Source organism: Pagrus pagrus (genome assembly GCF_965226575.1).
Source record: "Pagrus pagrus genome assembly, chromosome: 20".
NCBI lineage: Eukaryota > Metazoa > Chordata > Actinopteri > Spariformes > Sparidae > Pagrus > Pagrus pagrus.
Genome location: NC_140207.1, coordinates 25564200 through 25586287, shown reverse-complemented (window position 1 = coordinate 25586287; position 22088 = coordinate 25564200). Strand labels below are relative to the sequence as shown.

Genomic DNA, 22088 nt, shown 5'->3' with positions numbered 1-22088 from the left:
TAAACACACCTCTGCTCCTTCCCTCTCTGTAATGTGATCTGACTTCCTCTCTTCCATATGTTCCTGTGTATTCCACAGCTGTGTCTGTACAGATGGAGCCCACTGAGAAATCAGTCACACAAGCTCTGGGCTGTGTGTCAGAAAATGGCGCTGCCAACCAACGCAGACTCACAAATAAACCGTTACTCATTTCATCTGAATTGTCTTTCTGTGTCTCTGGCTTGCTTTCAATCAGATCACAATAACGGAGACAGTGCTGTTCCTGGTCCAGTACACATCCAAAGAATTTGACCGGTCAGAGAAGACGGTGGCCACAGGGGACTGCTGTTACCTTAACCCGCTGGTGCGCAGGACCTTCCGCTTCCTCGGTAAGTCTCAGGCTTATGGCTAGCTTTAGATTACTGCCAGTCCATACAGCTGATTTCCGTGAATGGCTATGGTCACAGACACAACCGTTCATCCACCGTTGTAAATGCTATGTGGTGCATTTTTCTGTCATTTCTCTCAGACAGTTTTCCTCCTAAAGTCCAGAGCATGGGCGAAAATTGGCCTCTCTATATTGGCTGAAGGGGAGATGCCATCCCCGTAATGGACTCGCAGTATTTCTGGGATACTGACCTTATGCACTTCAACAACAAGGAAGTGCTCTCAGATATTTATTTAATTTGTTTTACTTCCTGTCTACTCTGGAAGTGAGAATGTGTATGTAGATTGACAGTGGCCTTTATGCACTCGATATTTGTCTGATCCTGTTGGACACCTAGCAGGTTCACAATTATAAAGGCTATAATCTATCATATACATTTTCAAGTGTCAAAATTAGCATTGTCAAACCTGACCTGATTTGGTCAACTAAGAATTTCCTTAGCTGTCATGAAAGAGTCTAACCTGTCTGTGGTTGGATCAGGTGTGACATGCAGTACAACCTGCACAACAGAAGAAACCTGTGCTCAGTAGACTGGGCCTCCAGTCCACCTCAGAGGATTTTTCAAGGATCCTTAAATGCACCATTATTTGTTACATTTATTTCACATTTATTTATTATTTCTCACTATTTCATGTATTCTTGATTTATTGCTTTACTGTAAACTGAAACACAATGGGACTTAAGCAAGAACCCCATAAACACATCAACAGATTTCTTCTTAAATGGCATGTATGAGGGATTTGAGGGAACCTGACAATTCATCAGTTGTCTTATTTCGAGTTTTCTCACAGGACTGAAGCAAAATGACTGTCTTGTTCTCTTGACTGCATTTTAATCATGGACTTGCTTTAACAAGACGTTTTTGTAAACCTAACTTCATGTCAGACCACATCTGTTGCTGTTCGGCTCTGTAGTGTCACAGAGTTGACAGCTGTAGTATTATTTTCACATTTTGTCAGGTCCCCTAATATCACTTCTGACACTGCTGTACAAGCAAGCCTAACAGAAAAAACACAGAGGTTTAAGATAAGCATCTAAAAATGTTCCTGTGTGAGGTAGTCATATGACAGTTTCACACCCGAATGTCCTTGAAAGTGTTTAGTTTAACTCTCATTTTCTGTGTCTTTCATGTCTATAATGTCACAAACACAAACACATACTCATTTGAGTGTATACTGACTTCTTAAGCATGTATCTAGCTACACACTGATCTATCCATTCCACACAAATTCTACATGATGTATGAGGATATACCTGTACATGTCAGACTGAATCAGACACATTGAAATACACACACACACACACACACACACACACACACACACACACTTTGCAGCACAGTGTTGGCTTTTCCTCGGACTCTCATGCTTAAGTGAGAGCAGGAGATAAGGCTGCAGAAGAGGATTATTACTGAGATCCCTGAGGGGGAATCCACTTGGTGGCCTGGCTTTACCCTGGCATTTACACATCCAGCATGCCATTCATGCTGCTCGTTAATGTTAACAGGACTCTCATTCTCGGCTAAAGCTCCTTTCATCCAAAACAAACTCATTGGAATTGGTTATCATGTATTATACACTGGTACAGTGTTGTATCTGAATCAGGCTTATGTCTTAGTGTAAAATTGATGTCACTTCTAAAGACCGCTGTGCAATGACTTTTTCGTTAAAGTAATCTTTTCTCCACTCTAAGCAGAAGGAGGAGGATAAGTGGCTTGGCTTCTGCTGCCAAGTTTCCTTTGTGTCTTGTGTTTCTTCTGCAGTAACAGCTCACCACAGTTGGGATCCCACTGTCCCTGCTAGAGGAAACATTCATTAAAGAAATTAATGATCAACTAGTCTACAACGCAAACAGATACAGGTTTAAAATGAAAAATTATATAGTCACAATAGCAACATGAGAACTGTCTGAGAACTGTCTGAGAACTGTGCTATGTCCTTGAAGATTTTTTTCAAGGACAAAGTTTCCAGTTTTTCACGACATAAGTTTTCCCAGAGTTCACTTCCACTGACTGCTGGGGAGTGCTGGGTATTATAAGATCAGAATCATGTAAGGCAAGACCATGTTAACTACCATGTGAGTTGTGAAATTGTCTTATAGGTTTGGCTTTAGCTTGGGGTAGAGACCGAAAGAATGTAATTGCAGATAGAAGTAACCACTATGAGTTTGGTTTGATGGTCGGCTGGGCTTGCCCCTATTAGATTCTCTGCCAAGCACTTTGGTTGGATCATATGTTCAGACAGCACACAGAGCTGAGTGTCTGGACTATAAATTTCCATGTGATCAAATGCGATTTTTGGGTCCAGATATCACCAACATATCTGCATGGGTTGCTATGGTAACAACGTAGGCATCAGTTATGCCGTACCCTGGTGACCCGGCTTTCCAACATGGAAGCATGATCAGTCCTCTTGCTCTCCAAACAATCACACTGTCAAGTAGCAGTGCAGACAGTTTATTTCAGCGTGACTCCACGGACTGTTCTCTGCATTGTCTTCTGGTAGTAGCAGCCTGCATTCTGCTCAGCTGCATGGATGGACCTCCGTCTCTCTGGATTGGATGTCACTATTGTGTGTCACTCTGTGAGTGACACAAAAGACGCCTTGAAATCCCACATGAGTGGCCAAGAGTGTCCAAAAACCAATTTGATTCACATTTCAAACCACCTCCAAATGTGTTTGGATCTGACTTCTGAAACACGTTCCATGTGGCTTTTTGCTGTCCAGACCTCCTAAAATCAATGTGGATACAAAAAATGGCATAGGGGTGGTAGTGTGAACATAGCCTTGAAATGGGGTTGGAGCTCTCAGTAGAACACCTGGATGGTTTGGGAAACTGGGTGTCTCCTGGACACCCTGATCCAGGCACGCCCATTTGGAAGGAGACCCTGGGGCAGAGCCAGACCATACTAGAGGGATTACGTATGGAAATGTCTGGGTAGGATATCTGGACCACCTTATAAGAGTAGGTCACAGCAGAGTTCACCCACGTAAGTCCATGTGAAATAGGTGGTGCTAGAAGCTTGGTTAGGAGACATCTTTTTACAGAGCTAGTAGGTGAACGACTGTAGCTGGCAAGCTGATTTCATACATTATAATCAGCCAGGAGTGTGCAAGTGTTAGTCACAGTAGCTCCCTGACTTGTGTGCTTAATAACTTCTTTATTCAGGAGACATGTTTATGTAATTGACTCATAGCAGCCAGTGTGACTTGTGTGGAGCTCTTGCAAAGGAAGGTTAAGTAAGAAAGAATAGTGCAAAACAGCTTATTAGCAGCTATGGGGTTTGTGTCCAGGCATCTTGATGACCAACCTCAACCATATTTTCCTGTACAGTGAGGGATTGTTGGTAACATTTCCATGGGCACACACTCCAGTTGGTTTGTCTGTAACCTGCCTTACCATCTGTCTGCTTCTGTTTCCTCATTCTTGGAATTCTGTCGTAGCAATGCTGGGGATTACTTGGAGTAAAATGTTATCAAGTGACAGAAATGATGGACAAAACTACAAAAATAAGACTCAAGCTTTAAATCTGATTTGTTTCTTTAACAGTATTTTGAGAGGAAGGTGCTGATGGCGCACAGTACCTTTCCCATCTCTGGCACTTGATTTCAACTGAGAGAGTTGGTGCTGCATGCAGTGTTTGAGAGATGACGGCAGTTGTCTTTTAATGTTATGGGGATGGGTGCAGAAAAGTGCCTCTAACCTTTAACTAAATGCTTACTGCTCACTGAAGCAAACTGCATAAGAGGTGCAGCATTTTCTCCTCTTTAATGTACCAACATCAGCTAATGGGTTTTCTGGTGAGCTGTCAGTGCCTCTTTACATCAGCACTAGAAATAGCAGTTATCCCAGTTATTACAAAGGTCTATTTAACATACACAATCTGGAACTCCCATGACATACAGTATGTCTGCCTGTGTGTTATGGTGCATTTGATCCATGACTATTGATTAGTACTTTTGGCAGGCTTGTTGGCACAGAGAGAGCCCAATGAATGAATGAATCCAGGGAAAACTCTGCTGTGTTGTGTTGAGCGCTTGGGTCCCTCTGCACTCCCTTGTGAAGCTCAGCGCTGTTGCTCACCCGCCTCTCTCTGAGACTTGGAGCCAAAGGCCACCTGAGTTAATTTGACTTATGTGGAGGGATTTGTGCGTGAGAGATCAGAGGGCATTAGCTTTTAGAGCTGGAGGACAGTACAGTGACTGACCTGCCTTGTCGTGTTCAAACTGCAGTGCTTCCCTTGTACAGTAGAGGATTGATGATCTGAGGCTGTGATGTCAATATAAATGAAGGAATTTATTGGAAACCTGGTGTTTTGTTTCTTCAGGTCTCATTTCTTGAAACAGACACAGTGTGATGTCTAGTGAGGACTTTACAACCATGCAGTACAAATATATGATAACACAACAGCGTCTTATGATGGGATTTTCTACATGATACCAGCCTGGTAATTAAGGGCGTGAATCTTTGGCAAACTCACAATTTGATTTTGAATTTGTTTTCGATTCTTGGGTGTCCGATTCAGATTCCATTTTCGATTCTGGATTTTAAAATTGATTATTAATTGAATGAATCAATAATGTGTAGAGTGACTCTATAATGTGATTAAAGAAATGTAAAACAAATTAAATTATTACAACAACAACATAAAAAAATACAGTGGTATCACGTATGAGAATGCCGCAGACTGCAGCATGACTAGAGTACATACATACAAACATACATACATACATGGGTTAATAACCGTTACTATTAGGCCAGCTGAATATTTAGCTATGCGTTCATGAGTTCTGTCTGAATGGTGAAAGCATCATCCAAGCTGTCTTTCAGAAAATAGCTAAATTAGCAGCCTAATTGCTGGATGTAATTATACTAGAGGCTGAGCCTATCTGAAGGACAGTTTGGATGGTGCTTTCACCATGTCAGGAAGAATTCATGACATGATGCATAGCTAAACATTCAGCTGACTAATGGTTACTAATGGCTATCAACCCATGTCTGTATAATTTTATTAACTTTATGTGGGCTCCTGCTAACATAACATACCTGAGGTAGATGGGGAAACGGGAGAGGAACGATGAGCTAGGCTGTCAAAAACTGCATTTCTCCGTCTGTATGTGATGTACTTTCGCTAGATGTTTTGAAAGATTGCTCATGTTCCACCCTTATGTACATGCAAAAGACTTGTTGCACTGTGGCAATGAGCACTGTCTGCATAGATTGTCATGAAGTACAAGCACGCTTTTCAAAGTTTGGCTTTGTCTGCTATTGCTACAGCTCACTGTGTCTCTGTATGTGACCACCCCACCCCCTGCACAGGACAGGCTCCCACACAGATCTCTGTTCAGGGATGAAAATCCCTCATAGACGAATGCCTTCATTTTTCCAATACCATTTCCAGAACTGATAACGTCGGAGCTTATTAATTAGCACTGGGGCCCATTTAATACCGGGTTTAGTTACCCATCCCTAGTGCTGAACCATTAATTGGGGTCCTTAATCTGCTGAAATTCAATATAAAACACAGCTGGAAAATTAAGATAAATGATCTGCAGTTAACAGCATTAATTCATTCATTCATTCATTTGAAAGCAGGCATGCCTGTATGAGGGGTAAGGAGAGTTATTTTCTTCACCACAGAGTTTGTTTGAAACAACATGTTGAATGCTGCGGTGTGTTTGTTAGCTGTTGTCAGCCGGGCTTGTTTGTTACTACTGACCACTGTTCCGCTCTGTTAACGTTACCTCTTGGTAATGCCTGTTTAATGTTCGTCTTGTAAACGTGATTGTCCAGCCATTAGATAAATGAAGCACTGCCTTGTTTGAAGATGAACTTAAGGATAACTCTAGTGTGCACGCTGTAAATTATCTGGGTGCTACACTAACCTCACAGTTTAGTTCTGCCTTTTTGTTCCGTCAACATCATGCAAAACACCTTAACACAGTACATAATCCGACTCATTAATGCAATCATGGCTGCAGCGAATCATGATCCAACCAAGCCCCCAGCAGGAGTGCCAAGATTTGAGACCAGCTGACATTGTGGCCAAACTGCGTGATTACGTCATGAGACACAGGGGCCCAAAAATAGGTTTTCCTATAAGCTTACATTGTAAAAAACGCAGCTGTAAAACAGGGGCAAAAATGTTTGGGTTTGTCATAACCATTGCGAAATGACTCATTTGAATGACAGAATTTGATCCATTTGGTTCAATAACATTTGAGAAGTCTGGAAGAGCTGCATGGTTTAATCATTTTATTTCCATCAACTTAGCTGAGGGGTAAACTGGATCTTAGCCGCTAGACCAGCAGAAGTCTCAAGTATTCATGCTCTATGGACCCCACAATGCAGAGGATCTGTCGTAATTTTATACCCTGGCCTCAAACTTTTTTAGCTTCATGTACCATTGAGCAGCTTTCATCAGAATGAAAATGGGTCCGCCTACGAGGCTAAATCCACTTCTAATTGTACGTCCATGGGTCCAACATTAAGGGCCGGATCTACTAAAGGTTTGCTTGTATTAAAATGTGTGCAAACTCCTTGCACACTCAAAAAAATGTACAAACTGATTTACTAACAGTGCAAAAAGGGTTGCGTCTGTCAAAGGTGCAAAATAGCGCGTCTGCATTCAGTTAGTACGTTTGCAGCAATGAATATGCAACATGGGGCGTTTACACGCAATTGTGCGTGTTGTGGGTGGAGAAAATGTAAATATATTAATTTAGCACACGCAAAGTGATTCATCAAACCTGAAAGCAATTTTGCTTATAGAAACTGCGTCTATATTTACCACGTCTCAAAGGGAGGTGCAAACAGTTTGTATGCGTAATTGCGCACACATGGCTGCGGTTATTGTTGCAAGAAGGAGACGCCGAAACAATGGAAGGAGACGCCGAGAACGCATTTTTCACCCTCGTGTGAACATTTTTGGGATGAATGAGGAAACTATCATTAGAACATATCGCCTATCCAGTCTTGCCATTTTGGAGCTGTTGGAGGAACTCGGAGCGGATTTGGAGCCAGCTACGAGAAGAGTCACGCAATACCTGCAATAACAAAACTCCTTTTTTCAAGTTTACTATTATTATTATATTTATATTATTATACGCCAATTTTTCTTTTGTTCTTCTTCTGATGTCTTGGTATCTCCTTTTCACTTCATCCACTGTTCGCCTGTTTTTTCCAACAGCATTAACTTTTTCACCGATTTTCTCCCACACGGCGTTCCTTTGCGCGACCTTCAGATTCCTTTGCTGCGATTCCAAAGGGTCGAATTTCACTTTGCGCTTTCACTCTCTCAAACTCGCCATGCTGAAAACCATGAAACACACTAAACCCTCATTTAAATAGGCGTGTCTCCAACACGTTTGCACCTGTTGTCATTAATGCAATCACTCTTAGTAAATCGCCCGCAAACCGTGGTTCAACCCCACACGCAAATTTCTAGATTGCACACGCACATTAGTACAAGCAATTTGGGATCTTAGTAGATCCGGCCCTAAGTCTGTCAGGCTTTATAGATAAATAATTAATATAACAATAATTTATTGTATGATCACCTAATCTGACAGTTACCATCTCAAAGGACTTGTGTCATCTGATCCTGCCATCAGTACTTTGTTTTTTCATTGTGCTTCAGAGAGCAATGTCTAACATGAAACATAGTATGGCATAGGATTCACATCATTTTTACATTTAAAGAAATGTGGACCATTACTACAGTGCTTGGGTCCTTTCAGCTAGATGTGCTGATTAATTAGGACTTGTAAACAGTGCACCTTCATTCACCTATTAATGGAGAAGGAACTACAGTATATAGACCCTTGCAGAATGCTCTTCCAAACCAGTCTTCGTGTAGCCATTTCGCCCTGCAAGTGGAAGTAAATTAACCAAAAGAGATGAAGAATAAATGAATTGCAAAGAGAGAAGTGGAAACATTTGATCTGGCCTTGGAGGAGATTGCGCATTCTAATGAAAATTACAATTAGGCCCTCAGAGTCTGTTTGCTGCCTCAACACAACAGATAAGTGATTAGAGCCAAACATAGATATGTATCCTCTATATTTGTCTGTTTCTCTTTCTTTCTATGTGCCTCCTTCCTCCATGTTCTCCGAGTATGACATCATGGCACTAAAATGAGGCCAGATCGGATAGTTACATTCACCTACTGTATCACACGGTTGTTGATCAGCAAGCAGCTCCGTTGTGGGGGGTAACTGCCACATGTTGAATACACTTCAATGAGGCTTTCTTACTAGAATGAGTTTGAAGTGTAAAATATGTTGCAGTGTCTGAGAGTGCTCTGAATCTGATGAGAAATCAGCTAAGTCATGCTGACTCATAGGTCTACAGCTGTTACACATTCCTATAATCATGACTTACACTATAAAGATTGAAATTATTCTGCACAAAGCTACAGGCTGTTTTGTGGCATTTGTGCAGCCAGACAGAACCCCAGCACTGGCTAACAGTACCAGAGGCTCCTCTCCCCCAGCCTTCAGAAATGTGACGGGATTGGTCAAAGGTCTTAAAAGGTCGTAATATGAGCAGGTTTGCCTGTCCCTGGTTTCATTTTATGATCTTATAAATGATGCATGCAAAAAAAAAACCCAGCTATTTCAACTTTCAAATACAAGTCTTTGAAGAGGCTTGGGACCTGACTTGAAGTTCAAAATCATTATTCATATAGTGGCAACATCCTTTGTTGCATGGCATACCATTATTTATACTGTGTTGCTGTAATTGGGCAGACTGTATATAACGATAAATGCTCTGACTTTGATATCCAAAAATCTTGATTTGTTATAAAGCACAGGTGTAGATTAAACATTAACAACTGCAGATTTTGGTCTGTTGTGCCCTGTAGCAAGTTTTCCTGATTCAGATCTGCAGCCTGATCTGAAGTCTCCCAGTGAGCAAAAAGTGGTCTAGATCACGTCTTTTAGACATCATTTATGGACATGCAAGACGTCTAAAAGATGTCCTCTGGGGAGCCAGAATGACGTCCAGATCATAGCCAGTATGAACGTCTATTCTCAACTAATTCTGGATGTCAGTGGATGTCTAGATAATGGCCTGACTGGACGTCTTTTCTCAACGTCATTTATTGACTAATTCTGGCTGTCATGGACATCCAGATCATGGCCTGGCCCGACGGACATGATATCAACCTGTTTTGGACGTCCACAGATGTTGCCTGCTCAGTGGGCTGTTATTCATATTTTTCTTACTGTCATCAAATCTCATGAAAAGATCCAAAACCAGCAATGTGTTCTATGGCTCTACTCTATGGTTCTCCAGGTACATTGGTACCTACTGGAGATGTAAAACTTAAAACACACACACACACACACACACACACACACACACACACACACACACACACACACACACACACAAATACAGTCATAGAATAGCATAGAATCCTTTATTGTCACTGTCAACATTGTCACCAACATTTACTGTGAAAACACGTTTAGCAGCTCCACATGGCAGTAGGAAGGTGGAAAAAAATAAATAAAAACAATATATAAAAGATACACAGATAAACAGTATAAAAACAAGTCCCCATAAATATGGACATGTGCATTAAAGTGCAAGGTGGTGCAAAAGTGCAAACAAAGTGGGCTCGTAGTGCAAAGGAGGAGGAAGGAGGATGTATTGCACTTGGTAGTGTGTGTATGTATGTATTCAAATGTCAGTCCTTGCGTGAGATGGATAGGGGTGGGGTGATGGTTCTGGCAGCCTGGTGGAAAAAGCTGTTACTCAATCTTGCGGTTTTGGATTTGAGAGAGCGGTACCTCTTTCCAGAGGGGAGTGGGGAGAACAGGGCATGTCCATGGTGTGTGAGATCAGTGCTGATGTTTCTGGCCTTCTTGTGCAGTCGGCCAGAGTAGATATCTCTGAGGGGGGGCAGAGTGGTCCCAATGATCCTCTCTGCCGTCCTCACCACCCGCGGTAGGTCCTTCCTGTCCTTGGCAGTGCAGCTGGTGAACCATACAGTGCAGCAGTAGGTCAGGATGGACTGACCATCCAGGTCATGGTACTTCTAAGTGTTATCACCCACCTACAATGCAGTACTGAGTTGCCTCCCCAGACAGCTCCTCAACCATTCACACCTGGGCTCACCTAGCCCGAGCAACCCACATGAAGGCCAGTTGGGTCAACGACCCAAAAGTGGTCCTTACGACTCTGAAACTCAGAGCTCACACGCGTCTTAACAACTCTGTAAGGACACTCCCACACAGCATTTAAAAGCCTGCAACTCCCCTCCAGTTAGTAAGAACTGAAGAAGACTCTTGGATGAGAGGTGAAACGTCTACAAGAAACTGAAACTAGTCCAGTTGCCTAAGATAGAGTACTAAGAATGTGGTTTCTTACGTTACTCAAAGTGAATTTGTTGGCGACTATTTAGTGATGGATTAATCCACATTTAGTGTTCTAGTGAGTAATTCTGGCAGCGGGGGCTGTGTGTCGGATTGATTCAAATAATCTAGTGTGTGCTCATGGTACTGAAGAAACATGTAACTGAGTGCAACTGTCAAGTAAAAGTGGGGTTTTCTGGCTCCAGTAGCCATGTTAGCTCGCCAGACGCCACTGATTTGCATAAAGTAGCCAGAATTAAACGTAATGCAAATGAGGAGTGAGCAATGCAATGGCCTGTCTCTCGAAACACAACACACTGCTCCAGAATGCATTGTACAGCTTCCTACATAGATGATGAATGGGAAGCTTGAACAGGATGGATCCTGTTGACACGCACCTTTAAGTGGAAGCTCGGATCGATTATAGTGATTGTTAACTGCTTTTAAAGTTCACTCTGATCACAAACATGGTGAAATAATGGATGATGGAAACTGTTGATAGGAGTGAATGCTAATACTTTTAATTACAGATGCTTACAGCTACTATTACTTTACATGTGCTTGTTTGAAAAGATTGCACTTTAAAATGACTCTAAATAAATATGTTAAATATGTTTTGATAAATTTGCTTAAAGAATACGACAACAAATGTCAAAAATGCTTATTTTAAAATGCAGAGTGAAATTTTATTCAAGATATTCTGCTAAAAGTTGTTTCAGCAGTGGGCAGTATCTTTATTTGCATTCATGTGAGAAAATATGTAAATTTAGTGAAACAAGACATTGATGCTTGATGCTTTTTGATGTTGCTATTTACATTGGGTTGCAGTAATGTGTACATTTTTTCAAGGTTTTTTACCTAGTGGCCTCACAACTAAAGACTAATACCTCACACATGATGGCTAACAACTTACAACTAATGGCAAATAACTGATGACAAGTGGAACTGCACTGCTAAATCTACCAAAATAAAAGGAAAAAAAGGAAAATAACTGTTTTGCTATTGAGTGGAATCCAGTGTATAACTTTGGGTAGATGCATCAATCTCTTTCAAGTGGGAAAGATGTTGAAAACACAACTTGACAGCAACAGTGTGTCTCCTTGATTTGTTTTAATAGTTTGTTGACAACAATAAAGCTCTATGGCACCGAGTCATGAGATATATCATGATTTGGATACACACATCACTAGGCTGAATATCCTATTCTAAAATGTAAAATGTATCACTAGACTCTGTGAATATTGACAAGGTTCAGGGTTAATTTAATTGTCATTTTAATGACAAATTTTGCAGGGTTTTTTGTGCTACACAAGAAAAACATTTTTCACAGCCTGAGAAATAAAAGCTGCTCTGTAGTCTGGTGGTATGGCAGCGGATACTTCCATATATTTTTCTTGTTCTTTTCATGTCTATTGACTAATGAGTATAGGGGGGTTGATACTGACTTTTGTCATTGTTAGCAATGTTTTCAGTTTTTATGCTACAACATATCAGAGATATATGCATGAAAAGACACATCACAGGTCTGCAACATGAATCTAATCAGAGTAGAAGAAACATGTATGGAAAGCTGTAGCGCAGATATACCGCATTCTATGAAGTATTTCATGTTAATCTATAACAATGTTTCTTACGGAACTGAATAACTTTTATTCATGAAATGCTTCGTCTTTAATAAATCATACGCTGACTATACTGAAATGGCAGATGTATGTAATGACATTGATATAATGATAAATAATCAAGTGATTTACAGTGTGCTATTATTGGAGAGATTAGTGAACAGGCCTTATGATGATGATGTATTATTTAGTGCAGTTCATCTGAGGCCCAGATGGAGGAGACGGAAAGAGGAAGAGGAGGAGAAGAGGATGATGCTGCAGGCTCTAACTCTCCACATGACTCTCTGTTACATTTATTTTATTTGTGGTAGTCAGATGGATGGTGGGCACACACATGGAAGGAGTACTGAACATACCTACTGGGCAGAGGCCCAGGGGCCCAAGCAGCAAAAGGCAGGGATTTTTTGTCTTATATTTCTTTTGTTACTCTTTTTTACATTTTGATACGGCTGTTCGGGCATTATGGAATAAGAACTATGGACAATAGACTGTAAAAGTAGTAGAAAGGTCTGTTTTGCAGAAGTATCTAAGTAGCAGCCATGATAAAAGCTGGCGGAATTCTCTAAATACAAAGGAAAGGTGTTTCAATGCTTTTTTTCTTACCTTCTTTAGCCTGTGACCTTTGACCTCCTTTGCCCATCCTTTAGAAAAGGAAAGGCGATAATGCCATGCTTGTTTATTTTACCAGATATCTTCTATATTTTTGTATTTTTGACAAAAATATCAATAACATTACAAAAGTAGATTGTAAATTGTAAAAGTCAAATGTAAAATAACATGGAACGTCTGTAAGTATGACCATAAGAAATCCTTTTTTAACAGAACATTTAGTTTTTTCCTTATTAAAATAATTTGGCAAATGTGTCATAATTCCACAAATATTATGTTTTTTATCTAATAGATGTTATATTGAAGTTTAAAACTGTAATCAGTGTAATTCATTCTGCCGTTTTACATAGATTTGTTTGTTATTTGACAGATATCTTATATAATTATGGAAGTTTTCATCACAGAAACATTTAATAAATGTCAACTTTCCAGAAATGTGTCTCACAAACTAGTTAGCAACTTTACAGTGAAGTCAAAGCTTGACTGCTACGGATAGTGCTGAGAGGACTGAAGTCAACGACAGCCTACTGTTCCCATCATGCAATGTGCTGAGCAGTTTAAGTTTGCTGTTTTATGTTCCAATTTTGACATTGTTTTGTGTATCTGTTCACAACATCCTGACATATTGGTAACTGTCATTTTTGTGCTGGTTTGTAGTTTTTACTGAGTGAGGTGGGTGTTACATTTCTCGACATCAGCTGTAAATCAGTCATGGTTCACTGTCATGGTTTTGTATGTAATAGCAAGCCATCAACATAGCTGAGAAGTAGCACTTGTCCATAGCAGTGTGCTTTGCTAATGTTTTATGGGTGGTATAACATATTATGTTAAATACTGACTCAATATAAAAGGCTTTTTACATAAAATTAAATAGTGTAACCAGACTAATAACAGTACTCTTTTACAGTACAGCTTCGTTTCTCAAACACTGGGTTTCTCTCCAGGTTTTCTTTTCTTTCTCCTTGTCTCCGTCTCTCCTATTCTCTTCTCACCTCACTTATTTGTTCTGTCTTTCTCCCTCTGGTTATCATCGTCTTTCTCTTTCTCTTTCTCTTTCTCTTTCTTTTTTCCTCTCCTGTTTTCTATCTATTACTCTCCATCTGCTATTTACTCCTTTTTTTTTTTTTTTGCACCCTGTTTTTTCACCTTGTAGTTCCAGTGGCAGATCTGCCAGCACCTCTCTAAATACAGGGGAGAAAATAGAAAGATGCTCTGAGGAGAGACTAAGCGTATCAGCTCATATGTACACACAGTCACAGCTGTCTGGTGGCATTTCACCACAGAGATTTTAATAAAACATTAGAAGTATGGGCAGGAAATTTCAGAATAATTTTAAAAGTCAAACTAAAATAATGTAAGATTTGAGAAGAACATTTTGAGTGTGGGAAAAGTTTTTATCCTCATAATCATCTCTGAGACATGCAGTATGAGTGCAGTCTCGCTTCCTGACATAACATGTCAGTTTTTCCTCTCTGCAGCCATTTACACACTGACACAGCTTCTATGAGCAAAACATGCTACATTTTTACATCAGCTGTCAAACCAATGAGTTCTGTTCACCATCACTATTTCAACACATCAAGTTTAGCCTTTATTTGCATAACCTTCTATAGCAGTCTCCATAAAGCACAGGGGACCTGATGTTTCAGAGAGAGTTAAAAGGAGGGACATTTTATAAACTGCAACTGAACAGAATGATGATGGTGTGTTGCAGCATGCAACTTTACTGTAACACACAACCATGTAAAACATAATCAAAACACAAGCACAAACAGGCTCTTGTGCTTGGTAGATACTGATGCTGAAGTTCATTTTATGGATCCATAATTACTTTTTTTAGCAAATAGAAATCTTATTTCTCAAGGTTCAAGGTGATTTGTCATTATACAACACAGGGATGCATAACAAATTGAAAGTTTGCTTTCATGCTGTATACCCAGGAAATAATTCTGTGGTGCATTTTTGTGAATTTACGTTGGAATGAATGTAAACAGCAGCAACAAGATAGTGATGATAATATGGTCGGCATATTGACATTAAAAGTTCAACATCCAGTGAACACGATCCATCCTCAAGGTCCATGATGTAAGCACAGGGTCCACCTCTCCTTGTCCTGCTGTAGTCCTGTGCTCTGTTGGCTCAGAACACGGTCCACCTGGAGAGTGCAACAGCTTGATGTTTTTGTTCAGAATGTTGTGGTGGAGATGGGTCTCTGTAAAGATGTGGGCACAACAGTCTCTTATTTCCCGTGGCTTGGCCAGCCTGAGTCCCATTTGTCCACTTCATTTCCCTGCAAGCAGGCGTTAGACAGAAGCAGCCTTCAATCCAAGATGTATTAGCATGGCTCTTATTCTGTCTCTGCTCCTCCCCGAGGTTGGTCAGGTTGGATGGTCAAACGATGCTGTGGGCAGTGATCATGTAAAAGTAACCCAAAACTTGTGCTGATGCATGTATTTCTGTCCAAATTTGAAGAAGCTACCAGTCACTGTATGCACTGCCAGTTTCTGGAGGTCCGTAACTACAAACAACCCATTTTCAATAAGTCCCAAAAAGTAATCAACAAACAGGTTATTCCGGTACACAGACACATAGGCTCAATCTCAATACACCCCTTGCCTCTACTTAGTCATCCTACCCCTCTGTTTTGCACGTTCACACTGATGGGTAGGTTGTCAGGATACTTGTTGGGATAGAGGAGTAGGGTGAAATGTTACAGTGTTGGGGTTACATGGTCCTCCAAACAGAGGTTTTTTTAGAGGTACCTTTGAACTGTGGGTTTTAAGAACTCTCTGTCAACTCTATGTACAGTGCTGCTCTAATATCAGTATAGACTTGCAGGGTAGGAGGAGGATGTTACCATCAGCCTCAGCTGTACCTTGTGTTTGACACAATATCTAGCCAATAAATAGACAAAGGGTGATTCCAAAACAAAGGAACATAATGTTAAAGATTCCTGCTTGCCAAAGATGTATTATATGGTGAGTTGAGTCAGTAAAAATGACATATCACATCCAACCAGGTGTGGAGGCAGATGGGAAAAAGAACAGCTGTGCTTCATACATGCTCATCTCCACCCAGCTCGTCTCCACCCAACTTGAGCTGAGAGGATACCTCTCTGTGTTTGCTCTCATGAGATAATCATTTATTTTATTCACAAGACTTATCCCTCACATATTCATTTGATACTAAGTCTTACATTACTTCATGATCTTTGAACTTTTTATACTACAGTACGTACAGTTTAGGTTCAAGATTCAAGGATGTATAAATCACACACTAACCCTTTTCCTTTAGAAATCAATAATAATGTTGCTGGCTGCCCACTGTTCCTCCAGGCTGGGTTGAATGCAGAGAACCAATTAAGTTATTGCAGAGAACCAATTAAGTTATACACTGCTGCAAAAAAAATTGTCACAGTATAACACCAAGACAGTTAGACTTAAGGGATATCAATCTGTCCATTTAGGAAGCACAAGTGATTGTGAATCAATTTCACCTGCACCATTTGGTGCAAATGAAAGTGACAACAGGTGCAATGGAGAAGCTAAAGCAAGACAACCCCCAAAAAGGAAATGGTTTTGCACAAGGTGGCCACAGACAATTGCTCTCTCCTTATCCTTCCTGACTAATTCTTCTCTAGTTTTGTGTTCTACTAGTGGCTGGACAGGGCCGTAGAAGGGCATCAGGAAGACCAGCAGCAGAACTGCTTTCTGCTCATTTGTGCGAGGAGGAACCTGAGGAGCACTGCCAGAGCCCTACAAAATGACCTCCAGCAGGCTACTGGTGTGCATGTTTCTGGCCAAACTGTCACTCTCCATGAGAGTGGCATGATGGGCCGATGTCCTCTAGCAGGACCTTTGCTCACAGCCCACCACTGTGCAGTCATGGCCAACAGCACCATGACTGCTGTTAGGTACCAGGATGAAATCCTCAGAGCGATTGTCAGACCTGACGTTGGTGCAGCGGGCCCTGGGTTCCTCCTTGTGCAGGACAATGTCTGGCCTCATGTGGCCAGTGTGTAGGCAGTTCCTGGATGATGAAGGCATTGATGCCATTGACTGGCCCTGCTTGTTCCCCTGACCTAAATTCAATTGAGCACCTCTGGGATGCTACGTATCGGTGGAGGAGATCCCCCAGGATACCATCTGCTGACTCATCAGGAGCATGCCCAGACGGTGTCGGGAGTGCATACAGGCACGCGGGGGCCATACATACTACTGAGTCACATTATGAGTTGTCATGCAAGTTGGATCAGCCTGTGATTTGATTTTTTCACTTTGATTTTCAGAGTGATTTTAAATCCAGCCCTCAAAGGGTTGATGATTTTGGTTTCCATTGACCGATGTTACATCATGTTGTTCTCAACAAATTATCCAATGGACATCAGTACAATTACCTTCACCTAATTTTTGGGAGCAGTGTACATTGTATGATATGTGATAAAAAAATAAAGATTCTTCTACCACTGATGGTGTCAGCACTGGACTTGAACATATTCCAGTCAATTCACTCAGTACATCTGTTGGGTAGTCTGATAGGGCATCACCTGGCAGCTTCCTGAAGCACCCTTTGTTTTATATTTTGGTGTAACATGGTAGCATGATCTGACATCAGGAATGATGGGAGAGAGTTAGCCTTCCAACCCCTTTTGAGGGGAGAATAACAATTGTCCAGAGTCCTGCCACCTCTCATGGGACAGATACTGTGTTTATAGAAGTTTGGCATGTTATGGTCACTGATCACAAAAAGGGCAGCATCCAGGTAGTTGGTCCAGTCCCAGAACAGGACACTATGCAGATGCATCAATTCTGCATTGGTATCTGCCTGCAACACATACAACACACACAAACAAGTGAGGAAGAGAGTTGTAGCATCTGGGGATTACAGTAATTATTGACTTCCCCTCTCTCTGGCCTGCCAGGCACCTCTGTTCTGTCCACATTGAAAAAAGAAAAGGACTCTGCTAGTTGGACCAGGTGCTCTGCTGCTTTTCTTGTTTCTGGTTACCCCTGTGTACAATAGCAGTAATGTTTCCATTTCCATCCACATATCTAAAGATCTTGATCTGGGTAACATGCACATTTGTTTTGGAGTAAGTGAAAGAAGAAAGCAAATTTGTTTTAATCCATTTTTCTTTTTTAAACACAGCTGTTTGTGAGATGCATGGCAAGTCGAACTCTGTTTGAGGACTGTAACACCAGACTTGTTTGCTTATGTAGGTCATATGGAGGCATCAGTAAAGACTGCATCAAGTTCTTTGCAGTATGTTTGAGTATTAACATGTCATTTGCAAGTGTCTTCATTACTTTGAGTGTTAATTGTAAAAAAAAAAAAAAAAAGAAATACAGTACCATTATTTATTTATTTTTTTTAGCAGGAGAATGTCCCTTCAGTGGAAATGCTAATAACTCCAAAGACAATAAACCACTTGTTTAATCTGTAACGATTCCTTTTATTTTATAAGCTTACCATGTGTTTTTTATGTAAAATACTAATCTGTAAACCTGAGACTACAGCTTTCAAATAAATATGGTGTAGATATAAAACATGTCCTTCTGAAATTGAATAGAAGTATAAAGTAGCATCTGGATTGGTGAAAGCTCTCGCTCTTTCACCCATAATGCTCTGCTGTGTCCTGCAGCTGTCATGCAGATGCTGAATTCTTTCACCCTAGCTGCGCCTCTCTTTTGTGTTTTTTTCTTGCCTCTCTTGGCTAATGTCAGAGTGTTCACACGACAAGTTCCATGTGCGTGCTTGGGCAGTTTGTATGCGTTTCTATGTAAATATGTGTATTCATGTGCATCAGTTTGTATGCTTGCACATGCTTGTTGCCAGAATTTACATCTGCTGGAGAGCAGTGCAGCATCATGTGAGACCGGCCATCTCGCAGCTCCACAGCCCTCCCCTTTCACTCATGCCCAGCGTTGTTTTGCATAATGACTCACACGGCCGTGCTGTTTGGGAAAGATTAAATTTAGAACACCGCCGAGGGTCGTGGTGCTCTCGCACACTCAACTTCAGCATTTTTACCTTCATGCATTTTAAGGCTTTGCTTGTTGAACTTTAGATTTTGGAAGTTCATGATCAGCCCATGCAGTGACATTATGTAAAGGAGTCCACATAACATAAATATTTCAAACGATGTGAGGCTAGCCCTTTGGGTACTCAAGGTACTGATATTTTACACAGTTTTAGAATGCATCAGTACTTTTGGTAAAGACCTGTACAGTCTCTCTTAAACAGCAGTCCCTCTGTTTACATCCTTAAAAAGCTTTCAGAAGCTAGACATTTAGAGAGTGATACCAGTGTAGAAAATACTACAAGATATGTTGTCATTTGAGATAAATGGGTTATGTTCATTGAGCCATACATTGTTTCTCTGACTTGATGGATTACACATTGGACCCCAACCAAGTATATCTTGCCATTTTTCATAAAGATATCAGGGAGCAACTTCACTGTTCCACCTGACAGTATACACAATGAATGTTTCTGCATGTAATCAACAGTGAAGCTTGAACCATTAGAGGTGTGTGTGTGTGTGTGTGTGTGTGTGTGTGTGTGTGTGTGTGTGTGTGTGTGTGTGTGTGTGTGTGAGCGCGTGTGTGTGTGTGAGAGAGAGAGAGAGAGCAGCAGAGGGTGATATCACACCACAGCCCAGTATCCATAATAACACCCATAACAGACAAATGATGTACCTTACAGTTGACTCCCAGTGCCAACATTGAGTTTCAATGCAGTAACTAATGTGTAGGGGTGGAGCCGAACCCGAATACGGTATTCGGAAAGGCACAAATAACGTGTTTTTTACAAATACTTATTTCAAACAAATACTTTAAAAAATATTTGTATTCGGGAACAAGAAAAACATCATATCAAAAAGCTACGTTTCCTCATGAGACCGCAGTACATGCCCGGATGAGTGAGTGAGTGACGTTCAGGGGTCGGGGGTGGGGGCAGCAAAACACCACTGTTCCGACCCCCCCGCCTTCACGCCGGACTGTTTCAGCAACCAGGGTCAGTACAACGCTGGACTGGCAACGAGATTGTCCCTTTAAAGATGGATCCATACCCACTGTCAATGATGGAACTGTAAGTATTTAAAAAACAGTATAGTTTGTGTTACTTTGGCCGTTTAGCATATGAGCTAACGCTAACCGTGGATGTAAATATGAGGCTGAGCTAACATTACATGTGAAGTTATCAACGTTGGGCTTACTGGCCGTAGGATTCACGATAATGTTAATGATACGAAGCGTTAATTTGTCATATCAGCACTCACACTTTAAAACATGACGGTGAATTGAGAAAATGAATTAGTATATTGAGATTTTATCACTTCTAACCAGCCGGTGAACCACTGCTCGGCCGTGAACATGGGGAGGAGACGGGGTGAAATGTGTCAGTTGTTGGCGGACGTTTCGCTGCTGTTCCGCGGTGAACACGCAGAGGAAACGGTATGAACTGGTCTCTGTTATTCACGGCCAGTGAGCTACGTTCATTCATTAGCATGTTGTGCTAAAGGACAGTGTGTAAGCAAACTTCTAGAAGCGTGTCTTGTCTGAATGCACTGCTGACTGTGTGACAGCCCGAGGAGCTGCTGTAGTTTGGCAGATGTCATGGCTCTGGGAGACTGTCCTCTGACCGTTTTTCTGTGTGTTGGTATACATGTAATACCTGTGTAGCGTTAGCCGTAGCGTTAGCTGTAGGCTACAGCTAACAGTACAGCTAATATGGCGAGTGGATAGTGCCACGGTTACCCAGCCAAAGGAGACTGTCGTGTGGAATTGACGTCTGAACCCTTTGCAACACATACGCCGTCAGTGTAGGTCGTCGTTGATGAGTACGTCGCCTCACCTACGCCGTCGTCAGGGTCGTGTTGACAAGTACGTCGCCACATGTACGCCGTCGTGACTCTAATGTACTGCGATCTTTAGACGCTTGATGGCGCTGTTGAATTGTTTGTATTTCAATGTCAGCAATAAAGTTAATGAGAAAAAAAATTGAGTGTCATTTATTGAACCAAAGATACTGTATTTACCGTCTTTGATTGAATTTAGTCTATACGTTCAGCCACAAGGTGCAAATTGCTTCAAATATATATCAAATTTTGTTTTTAAAAAATCAAAATTATTTTCATTTTCTTTCACACAGACATTAAGTTGAGTTTATTAATTCGACTGTTGCTAATAGAACAGATGCATTTTCTTATACCTAATGCAAATTAGTGAAAACATGCATTAATGGATAACAAATAGGCTAGAATAAAACACACTTCTCATCTGAGGCATGAAATTCATTTTATTTATTCCAACATGCTATTTAAATTGGAATCTGTTTTTATGACATTAAAAACTTCACCATGACAATAATAAAAAAAACAATAAAAAAAAAGAAAAAAAGGAAGAGGCCATAATCACAGCGACATAAACATAGAATAATGACCGACCGAATTTTGCGATGGACTGGACAACCCTGAGGTGTGAATATCTCTGCCGTCATAAGATCCATTTGCAACAGTGCCTCACATAACCTCAAAACAGATTGTGGTGACAAAACAAAAGTGTTTTAACAGCAGGAGCTTGAAAGAGAAACAGGGGTAGTCGCTGAGAAGAGGGATGGTGGGAAAGGAGATTGAAAAAGCCCATTTAACAAAATAAATAAATAAATAAAAATAGTAATAAAAAGTGTGAAGTCAGTTTTGTTTATCAGATAAGATTGTTTGAAAAATAAGTCCTGAACAAGAAATGCATCTGAAACTAAAACACTACAAACACACATCTTTAACAAGGTGTAGCCTACCAGTCTGTAAACATTTTTTTTTTTCTGCTGTACAATTGAACATCTTAACATGGGACTCACTGTAGAAGCCAGAGTACATTAGTGTTACAACAGTTTCTGGTATTTCACTGTTGATATCTCTGAATCTTCAATCGCAACATGTTCTTTTCTTTTTTTTTTCTTATATTGAAAAATATTTATATATACAGAACACAGAGCAATAGATCAGCACACAAATAGAACATGGTATGCACACAGTATGCACATTAAACACAATGGATAACT

The 22088-nt window shown here is 40.8% G+C and overlaps 1 protein-coding gene across 4 annotated transcripts in view; it reads left to right on the top strand.

Moving 5' to 3' along the window:
* Positions 1-22088, top strand: part of plppr5b (phospholipid phosphatase related 5b) — a 161558-nt gene that overhangs the window by 90767 nt on the left and 48703 nt on the right. For all 4 annotated transcript variants that reach the window (XR_014621183.1, XM_084340506.1, XM_084340504.1 and 1 more), the window contains one exon: positions 236-368. Coding sequence is in view for 3 of the 4 variants with exons in the window: in XM_084340506.1 (XP_084196632.1) it covers positions 236-368 (133 nt within the window). In the remaining variant the exon portion in view is untranslated. The remainder of the gene's footprint in view (positions 1-235; positions 369-22088) is intronic.